At 38.6% G+C, this 10,622-nt stretch overlaps 1 protein-coding gene across 1 annotated transcript; it reads right to left on the bottom strand.

Annotated features, from left to right (window-relative positions):
• Positions 1 to 1,905: 1,905 nt before the first annotated feature.
• rhno1 (RAD9-HUS1-RAD1 interacting nuclear orphan 1) lies at positions 1,906 to 10,550 on the bottom strand. Its single transcript, XM_006633688.3, has 3 exons — positions 10,400 to 10,550; positions 9,592 to 9,786; positions 1,906 to 6,281 (listed from the first exon to the last, which is right to left on the bottom strand). The coding sequence occupies exons 2-3, from the start codon at positions 9,763 to 9,765 to the stop codon at positions 5,586 to 5,588; spliced, it is 870 nt and encodes a 289-aa protein (XP_006633751.2). The 5' UTR covers positions 9,766 to 9,786; positions 10,400 to 10,550; the 3' UTR covers positions 1,906 to 5,585.
• Between the last annotated feature and the right edge of the window lie 72 nt (positions 10,551 to 10,622).

The raw sequence follows: 10,622 nt of genomic DNA, 5'->3' as shown, positions 1-10,622 counted from the left end.
TTCAGTCAGTAGTATGTAGTATTGTACTAGTAGTAGTAATTTCTTCAACGAGTTGATGAGGATTGTCATGAGTCACAATACACTATACAATATCAGCCATCTTGCAAGTCCTCTAGGTAACTACCTAAACCTAGCAATTTAAAAGATGCTAGGACCCTTCTCCCCACACACTTTCTTGGATTCCCCAGAACCACCAGCATACCCAAAGACTAGCCCAAGACACTAAATCACGTAGTAGCCATTTTTATTCCTTAAGCAATTAGAATAAAGTAAAACTCCTCAATACAAAAGAACACAAGAAAAAAAATATCCACAATGGACACACACAAAAAAAATGAATGCCCAGACAAAAGCACCCCAAAAAATCCAACAGCATTACTCTTCTGAATCAGTTCTGTCTGGTATCCTTATACCAGGGAGAAAAATACTGCACCCACACCTCCAGCTCCTCAGCATGCACTGACTATGGCTTTGTGCCCATAACTCTTGGACATATGAGGGGTAGGAAATTTCTGGCTGATCCTTGGCGGGGGTGTTGGGGAACGAGGGGCTGTGATGAGAATACATGAACAAGTGGGGGCTACTTGAAAAACTGACTGCATGCTAATGACCACCATTTCCCATTGGTCTTTACCAATCATGGCCTCCTAATAATCCCCATGTATGAATTGGTTTCATCACTCTGTTCTCATCCGCATTGATAGCTGGTGTGTGGTGAGCATACTGGCGCACTAGGACTGCCATTGCATCATATGCACACTAGCAGCAATATCACCCTGAAACTGATGAATGACAACCCACTGAAGCTCAGCAGGTGTGAGCCTGGCCAGTACCTGGATGGGAATTGATTCCTGGGAAAAACTAAGGTTGTTGCTAGAAGAGGTGTTAGTGGGGCCAGCAGGGGGTGCTCACCCTGCAGTCCGTGTGGGTCCTCATGCCCCAGTATAGTGACGGGGACACTATACTGCAAAAAGGCGCTGACCTTTGGATGAGACGTAAAAATGGAGGCCCTGACTGTCAGTGGTCATCAAAAACCCCAGGGTGTTTCTGAATAAGAGTAGGGGTGTTCCCTGGTGTCCTGGCCAAATTACCCATTGTACCTTACTTAATTGTGACATCCTAATAATCCCCATCTATGAATTGGCTTCATCACCTCTCCACACTGATAGCTGGTGTGTGGTGAGAGTACTGGGGCACTATGGCTGCCATCGCATCATCCAGGTGGGGGCAGGTGGTGGAGGGGAGTCCCCATTACCCGTAAAGTGCTTTGAGTGGAGTGTCAAAAAAAGTGCCATGTAAGTGTAAGAAATTATTACTATTTACCTAGGATATGTTTAAACCAAAGACTGAGGCCAGAAAAAAGTGTAAACTAACAGATCAATTGTATCAAGTTGCACTGTGACTAATGACTCAGTTTAAACAACATCCATCAGACACAGTGGTCCCCAAGGGTCAGGATTGAGAACTGTTTCACTGTAATCTATGATTCTGTATCTACATGTTTTTTTACCACTCAATGAACACTGTTTTCATTTGATCTGCACAGACATTGCATTTCTAACATGTTTGTTGCAGTGTTATTATTATTTTTCCTATTTTTGTATGTATTTGATTTTGATTTTGTTTGTATTTATTCCATAATTTAGTGTCTTGTACATCACCCTGCAGAAATATGCCTGCTATGCAAATAAATAGAAAAAAGGTGGGAGAAACATGGTGACTGTAAATTCCGTTTTTAGCAAACTGGCTCCCTCTAGCTAGAAGTGGTGTGTATTTTGTTTTTCTAACTGTACAGCAAATATTCACAAAACAACCTGTTTATCAGCACAACAAAAATCACTGAAATAATTTCACTTCACCGTGGACACTGGTTCTGACCATTTTTTAAATTCATGGAACCTTCAGTTGAGCAAAAGGGCAAAAGTTTATTTCATCCTGATTTTTAGTTTGAGTACACACCATGAAAAACAGAGCTTTGTGATCCTTCTGGCTTTTAAGATTTTAAGCTGCAGGTGTCAGAAAAATGACTAAATGGGTAAATGACTAGTGGCATGCAAACATACAAGCAACATTACTTCATAATCCTTCATTGTTGGCTCTTCTTAAAATAAAATAAAGCAGAAACATCACTGAGTGCTGGTTTGTTCACTATCTAGAAGGGGACATGACCATCACGAGACTGATTCGTTTTAGTTGCTTTTTTGCTTGTAGTTCACTCATTTGGTGTATAAACAAGCATCTGTGGGATTGTGTTTAAATGTCTCTAAATCAGAATCTCCCCTAAAACCATTCAGTGCTTTCATGGTCTGTTGTTTGTCAACTCTCATTTCCTTCATTCCATTGAGCTGTTGGTCCTTGTTCTTCAGTTCCTTTCCCACTCTCTTAAACTGTATCGCACAGGAGATTGGGGACACAAGAAATACAAAAAGAAATACAAAGTGAAAGAGCAGGAAAACAAAGATAATACTGTCAAGCAATTCAGCACTTGGCCTCCTCTATGATTCAATTTATTGTACATGTTTTCGTGCTCAGCCAAGTGTTACTTTTCCAAGTTATCATAACAGCCTGTAATTATCTAAATGATACATTCATAAGACAAACAATTTTAAAAATATAAGAAAAAGCATAATAATTGAGAAAATGTAATTGAAAAAATAGTTTTTTTCTACATACAAATGATCGTGTGCTTCTTGTGATCATTATAAAAGACATAAAGCTAAATTACACAAATATGAAAATGAAATGAGCACATCTCCTGACTGGCGGACCTCTACATAAGACATTGCTTTCAACAGTCATTCCCCTCCCACCCATTTGACTTTCAACATTGTACAAAAAATGATTTACAATGACATAGAATTTAGGCATCATTAAATTGGTAAGGTGATAAAACATACTTACTGAACAAAAACCTTAAAAAGCATGATCAATATTTTCAAGAAAAAATCATTATTAGATTACAGTAAACAAAATGCAGTTCCTATTATAGATCATACTATAACACTGAAGGATTGTACAGCCTACAATATTTTTATTTTTTAAAATTAGCATTGATTTTACAAATGTACTGTATAAACTGGTAGTAACATTAATAGAACAGAAATAACATGGGGATTTACATTTAAATCAGTGACAAATTAATATTCATAAAGAAAGAGAAATGATGTTATTTTAGGGTTCAGTTGAAATTGATTATGGAATAACTGTGATACTCTTCACAGTGTAGTATTACACCAGGACATTACATCAGGGCAGCTAATTTTTAACTTAATCAATGTGCTATTGATGTATAAGAGCAAATACTGAGGGATCAGTATTGATCAGCGTTGATGGTATTCTCTTCAAAGTTTAGCTAGTACTGAAAATATTTTTTTATTGGGCTCAAAAACTTATGTACTGCTCAGTGGGCATGCTCATAACCGATTTTGGGTGGGTAATAAAAGATGACAGCTATGCTATGCACTTAAGCAACTGTGTCTTTTGTAGAATTTGTAATCAAATAATGTATGCACTTTCATAAATATACTGGATTTGACTAGAAAGCTGCAATGTGGTGCAGAGTGATCATATATATAAGAAATAAGAAATTGTTCCGTTGTTCAGCACTGAAAGTTTCCTCCAATTTACGTAGAGAAAATATTGTACCCATTAGGATTGTCATATGTTTTACAGATTTGCAACCTGACATGTTATTAGTTTAATCTACAGTAAGTCCTAATGAAAGATCTCAGCCCCTACTTTTTCCCTTAACTGAGCTAACTAGGAGAAACTAGGAGTTCACCTTTCCACATCCCCTGCACTTGTTTAACTCATACATCATTTTGTTTCAAGAGACAGAGAACTGGTTACTATAAACCCTTGGATATTTAAAGACTGGTTTTGATTCAAGAAGGATATCATGGCAAAACTATGAAATTTTCATAGATATCTAGAGAGAATCAAGCTCTATGTCTCTGGCTTTAAGCGCATCCAAGATTTTCTGGAGACCTTTGCACCATTTTGGAAAATATCTTGGACCCCCAGCAAATAGTGCTGGGTACTTGTGAGTAGCAAGACCAAGACACAGCATGCATTTGGCAATGCTTTGAAATAATCACATCCCAGTCCCATTCGCTACTCATGCAGTAGTGATAGCTTTAACCTCCAGAAATCTATTTTCTCCCCTTTACAAATTCTTGATTGTGTTCATAGCACTCGCTGCCCTTCCCAGAGGCTCAACCTAATGTGATGACATTCCAGCAGGATGACATACAGTATGTCCTCATGCAGCTAATGTAAGCGCAGGTCTGATGCAAGACTGGAATGTGATAGTTATGCCATGGATACCCTTTGCGCCAGACTTAAGCACCATCAGACATGTGTTCATCGAGCAGGCATGCTTGTCCAGGATTTACAAGAGATGTAAGAAAAAATTCCAAAAGACAGAATTTGCAACCCGGTGCAAAGCAGTTGCGGATACAAAACAGCAATAAATTACTTCCAGCAGTGGCCAGGCATACCCCTAGACTGTGACTTTCACAGCAGACCCCTCTTGATGACAAATGTTAACCAGCATAATTAAATTCACCCATGTCATTTCTGTGGGATAAAATGTCATTGCACCTGTTACAACAATTTGAATTTTCCTGTAGTTGTGATAACTTTCTTTTGATGCTAGATTTGGCCAGTGACTATAACAAGACAACTAAGGATGGGATTAAGAATTAATTATAAGTAATACAATATAATATCAGTTTATTATAGGAAAAACCGCAAGCCTTTAGGAGAGGCTATTTGACTGAGCATTCAACAAAATTACTGTAATTAGCTATTGACTGCACTGGCTCTGTAGTTTGGTATTTACATAGCTACACAGTTACAGCGTAGGGGAATATTCCAGCATTATGTTTTTCATTTTGCTTGAGAATCATGTACAGACAACTAATTTTTCAGGAAGGATGAATCAATACTGTTACCATTTTTTTAAAATCTAAAACAAGAAACCTAATTCTTACATTTTAATGTAGTCATCTGGGAAAATGTTCTATAAATCATTTCAATAGGTAAAACAAAGTTAGTAACAACATTCTAAATATTTTGATGTCCATTGTGCTCCTCAGTCCACCATGCAACATTCAACCACTTCATGAAGCATTCTTTAGTCTTAGACATGGGCACCATTACTTCTCTTCCATTATAGATGCAGAGTTTCAGACACACCTTGCAGATGTAACGTGGTAATTCCACAGACAAAGAGACACTCACAAAGGTTTGCAAGGGTCTTTCCATTATCATGCTTGTGAAACATTTATTACAGGCAAAAAAAGAGAAAACATTGTTTTAACATCATTCATTATTTTAACCTAGATATTTTCAACTCCTGACTTCAAGGGGCATCATCCGATAGGTTATTTGGAATCTCCTTAAGAACCAAATTTGCAGATTAGTTGCAATGTTCCACTTAAGCCTTGATTAGTCATATTTCTTTTTTTTTCCTGTCTGAGAAGGACTTTAAAAATCCTGGGTATCAGGACTCAAGGACCTGACCTGAGTTAGAAAACTCGTTAATCAACTGAAGCACAGCCCCTTCTACCTCTTCCTCCCAACTAACTGCTCACTAACGCCTCCTTGCTGGTCAGCTTGCCCTGGTCTTGCAGGAATCTCATAATCCCTTTCCTCTTCCTCCAGGTCACCTTCACCCCATAATCTTGCTCTGGGGTGTCCTTCACCAGAGTTTCTGCTTGGGACTCTGTGTCTGTTGGGGTTGGGGCAAAAAAGATGAGCCGCCCTGCAAGGTCACTGGCAAAGTTTTGAGATTCACAGCTCCTCCTGCCCCCACTGTCTGCTCCCGGGGTATGAAGGGAAGGTGGGGTGGAGGCACTCTCCATGTCAGAGTCTCTACAAGCTCGAGGTGTCCCCTCAAGGTCTCTTTCCATCTCAGGCACTGGGGTCCTCCGAACCTCACAAACATCACTGCTGAGTTTGCGTGGGTTCTTTTGAACCCCATTCAGAGATTCAAACCCTCTATTTACTTCTAAAGCCTCGTTTTTCTCAGGAAGGCCAGTCTGGCAAGAGCCCTTTCCTGCGGAGACTGCAAGCAAAGGCTGCTGCGGTTGGCAGGGTGCCTCAAAACTGCACTCAAAAGTTAATGAGGGGAACTTGCAGACGCTGGTTTTCTTGGCCCGCACTAGCGAGCTCCTCCCCAGCACACTCCTCTGGTGCGTGAAGCTGCCTGACTGCTGTCTTTTCCTCCGCCGCGCCGGGAAGTGCAACTGCATGGTGGTGTCAAACTGAGAAGTCACCTGCCAGTGCAGACGAAAAGACAACAGATGTGTAACATCAGCGGCATCTCGCTAGTGTACAGAATGCTGACGCTGAAAGTGGAAAACTACTTTATGCTTTGAATACACTTTTTATTTAGCATTCATGGTGGTAGAGCAATTATTCCCCCCTTCTCTGGGGTCATTCCATGACAAATCACTTTTAACTCAGATAAAAAAAAAGCTATCTATGGTGTTTATGTTAATATTGTAAAAGATCACGATTTAAAATTGGATGTGCAGCTAGACTGGATCACCAGTTCTGACATTTCAAAGAGTAAGATTAAGAATCTGTGCATACAAACATTCCTATTCAGGAATATACAGAAAGTACCACATTGATGGCATTAAAATCATGATGTCTAACCATGAAAGAAAATCCCCCCCCCCCATGTTAAAGACAACTCAGAAAAAAGGAAGAATAAAGCTTAAGATGTTCTCTAAACAATTCATTTCAGTTTTGATCTTCAAGATCATGAAATATTTGTTCTTCTACAAATATCTTTTATGGAATTTGATGTTTGACCATAACTATTCTAGGGTAGTCCACTCCCAATATTTAATAATTTAGCTAAAGTCTTTGTGAATTGTGAACCATTAATTAAGCATGCCAGATAATACTCTGGTTCCTGGATGTTGTCAAATTGCTCTGAATTTCAAACTATTATCAATCAAGCAGAAACTGACTTCCTGTATTTGCACCTCTGCCTGATTAAGTCAGTGTTTTTTAGCATACAAGTGTACAAGATACCATGAAATAAATCAGCCAGAAGTGCCAATACTGTGAATTTGAATTACACAAAGCTGTTGTGCATGACTCTCCTACCAGCAACACCGGTTTAATATTCCACTGTACTGTACTAATACAGTGAATAATCAAGAACTTTGTCTCACCTTTCTCAAATTACCCCACACAGAAAATAATGGTCCTCCTGCAATGTCATTACTTTGGATCACAAGCTTTGGTTCAATTAAAACACTTCCAATAGATTCAGATAAACAGCTATGGACTAATTGACTCTCTGTGCTATCTTGACAGTTTCTGAGTAAGACCATTCATGCCCAGTGTACTATAGCACCAATTACTGCTATAGACTAGCAGATGTGAAGGCAAATGAATCTGCTGTTTTTCTCACTAAACTAATTTTCACCTCTGTGGGATGTCAGCCTGGAGTCACTGACAAGAGAGTTGTGTATACTGGGATCCTTCTGACAAGCTGCACTGGTAAATTCAGATTTCAGACTTCATACCAATCTTATGAACACTTTATAGAAAAGATAAGGATTGTGAAGCCCTGCCATTTGTGTACTCTGATTCTTATTCCAGTCGCACCTCAAACACTTCACCTAACCGAGTTCTTAATTAAATTAATAATTTGCTCAATTAGACCTCTTTCAACTGTTTGTGACAATTCTGATCTTGACATCTGTAAACATTTAAGAGAACAATAAATCAGCTTAAATCAGTAAGTTATCAATCCAACAAAGAATTCAATTAAGTCATTGGGAAATCAGTTTAAACACAAGACACTCCTGTGTTGAAGGACCAGGATGAATAGCCCTTCTTAAGGCCAAAAGTATTTTACTAACAACATCATCCAATTGGTAGTGGTTTCATTAATAGCTGTGAAAACTGCATTTGAATTTTGTGCTTTTATGAAAGAGTACGATACAGTGCTCTCCAAATGTATTGGGACAGGAATATAAAAACTATTTTTGCTTTACAGTAAAACAATTAGCATTTGTAATCATGAAATGAATATGAATTATAGGTGCAATATAATATTTAAGTGTGTTTAAGTTTTGGGTAATTACATGCATACTTATTTATTATATTAGATGAAAACATACTCCACGTTCAACCTAGGGATTTCAATTGACCCTAAATACTGGAACACATTCGCTTAGGTAAATTTCGCTCAGCAGCGCCTTTATTTCTTGAGGTGCCTCAAGCGATGGGGGATGCAAACACATGTGTTGGTGAACTTCTACCGCTGCACTATCGAGAGCGTCCTCACCAACGGGATCACCGTGTGGTATGGCAACACCTCTTCGCGAGAAAGAAAGGCACTGCAGAGAATGGTCAATATGGCCCAGAAGATCATCGGCTGCGGTCTCACCGAGATTAAACAGCTCTATGAGGACCGCTGCCGTGGTAGAATTCTGGCCATCACAGAGGACAGTCACCACCCAGGGCATGAGCTCTTCACCCCACTGCCCTCAGGCAAGAGATATAAGAGCATACGGACACTTACCACTAGATTCTTCAATAGCTTCTATCCACAAACAGTGAGACTGGCGAACACATTTAGCCATCCCCCTCGGACCACACCTACACCATCACCATCTACCTCATTGTAATTTATTAATTGTACGTCTCCAGTCATTGTTTACACGTCTGTATTGTTTATATTCAAACTGTCTGCATGTTTACTTGCACATTGTCTATTGTTTGTTTGTACATTGTCTTGATGCACTGTTTGCACTTTGTTTTGTTTTTTACACTTGTTTTATAATCGAGAGACTTTCTGTAAGTAAGAATTCCATTGTACCAGTACCGGTTACATATGGCAATAAAGTTCAAGTTCAAGTTCAAGTTCAGTATAAAAGTCCGTATTTGGCTGCATATCCATCTGAGCCCACAACTGCATGAAGCTTGTGAGCCACTGAGCTCACCAACCTCTTTAATTATCTGAGATCCTTTACATAGCTTTCACAGCAAATATTTTGAATTGTTAGCCGTTTTTGGAGTGTTCAATTTTACATGTTTTGTGCAGTATGTTAAATCATGCTCAGTTGAATTTAAATCTCATCCCCTGTCTTCTCTCCCGATGAACTCCTTAGTTACACTATCGATATCTTTTGGGTCATTGTCATCCTGCACAGTGAAGCCTTGCGCAGTACAGTATTTGTTCTACATATGCTGTAAAAAATGCTTCTGTACACTTCAGAATTCATTCTACTGCTGCCATAGTTGCAATTTACGATTGACTGTAAAGAACAAGTAACAAATTTGACTTTACTTTGCCAATACTTTTGGGGACACTGTATATAAAATCCATGTATTAAAATAATGTTTTAAGAACAAGCATTTTAATAGTTTAATCGGAATTAAAGTTCAGATGAATTAGCCGCTACCAAACAAACATGCTAAAGGGTCTTAGGTCTTTTGTTCACAAAGTAACTTTGGGATGTTATATTAAATAATTGTTAACAATATACAGATCAACATTCTTAACAATTAGTAATAAAACAAATCAGTCAATACATCATTCACGTATGGTTTCATTACCCATTGCTCGCTGGTTGTGTTCTGTTCGCATGGCTGAGCTACAACTCGTAATGGGTTCACAGCCGATTTGATAGGAGTCCCGTATTGGTGTTTGGCTCCATCTATTGGACGTTCCTCGAACAGCAGCGGAGGCTTCTTCAATTGGGTGTAGCTGTTCTTCCCTTTACGGGGCATCAGAGGCCAGCCATGATCGCCCTTTGCATTAAAGAATGGATAGTTATATTCATTATTTATTAAAAATGGTGTAAATACCAATTAATACAACTTGAAGTAAATAGGCTGGTTAAGGGATTATTATAAAATTTAAAAAATATTTTGTAAAAAAGCGCAAAATGTACTCCCTTTAAATGACAAAAGGACTCATGACTTACAAAATATACAATACTTAGGCTATAAACACAAAAATGTTTAGATTTGTGGGCATTCTTCAGTAGGCAGGTAATTGATTTTAGTAAAACATGGCAATAAGATTAAAGTAAATAGAGAATCGCCGGAGCACTCTGGACAATAAAGTACTAATCACTAATGATGTGTGTGCAGATCTCGATTTTCAAAGTCACTTAATTTCAGTAATATTATACTGGAAATAAGGAAGTAGGTATTGATGCCAGATGACGAGTGTAAGTGGGCCGAAAGAACTACTATAGTGAACATAATTGACAGTCACTCCACTTCCAGTTTCGGAATATAAAAACTACTAAACTCGCATCATTTTAGTGTTCGTGAAAGCTTGATAACGAATTAAACTAAAATACAATATTTGATAACCTTAGTCTGACACGCATACAACTAAAGGCTGAATACTCACGGCTCTATTGTCCAAAAAAGTATTCCCATGTATCAAACGATATCCACATTTCCGTTTCTAATTTTTCTTGTTTGATGTCCCTGTCTTGTGTGACACAGTCCAAAGTGAAACCTGCCAGTCGCGCTGATTGGTCCGCTAAGGAATCGCGAATCGGCTTTCCCTGTCTCTCATTGGATGGTATCAGATCACATGACCGGAACGAACGTACCAGCGCCAAAATTCA

The sequence above is a fragment of the Lepisosteus oculatus genome, chromosome 7 (assembly GCF_040954835.1).
Source record: "Lepisosteus oculatus isolate fLepOcu1 chromosome 7, fLepOcu1.hap2, whole genome shotgun sequence".
NCBI classification, from domain to species: domain Eukaryota; kingdom Metazoa; phylum Chordata; class Actinopteri; order Semionotiformes; family Lepisosteidae; genus Lepisosteus; species Lepisosteus oculatus.
The sequence above is the reverse complement of the archived record's forward strand: the minus strand, read 5'-3'. Positions and strand labels throughout refer to the sequence as shown.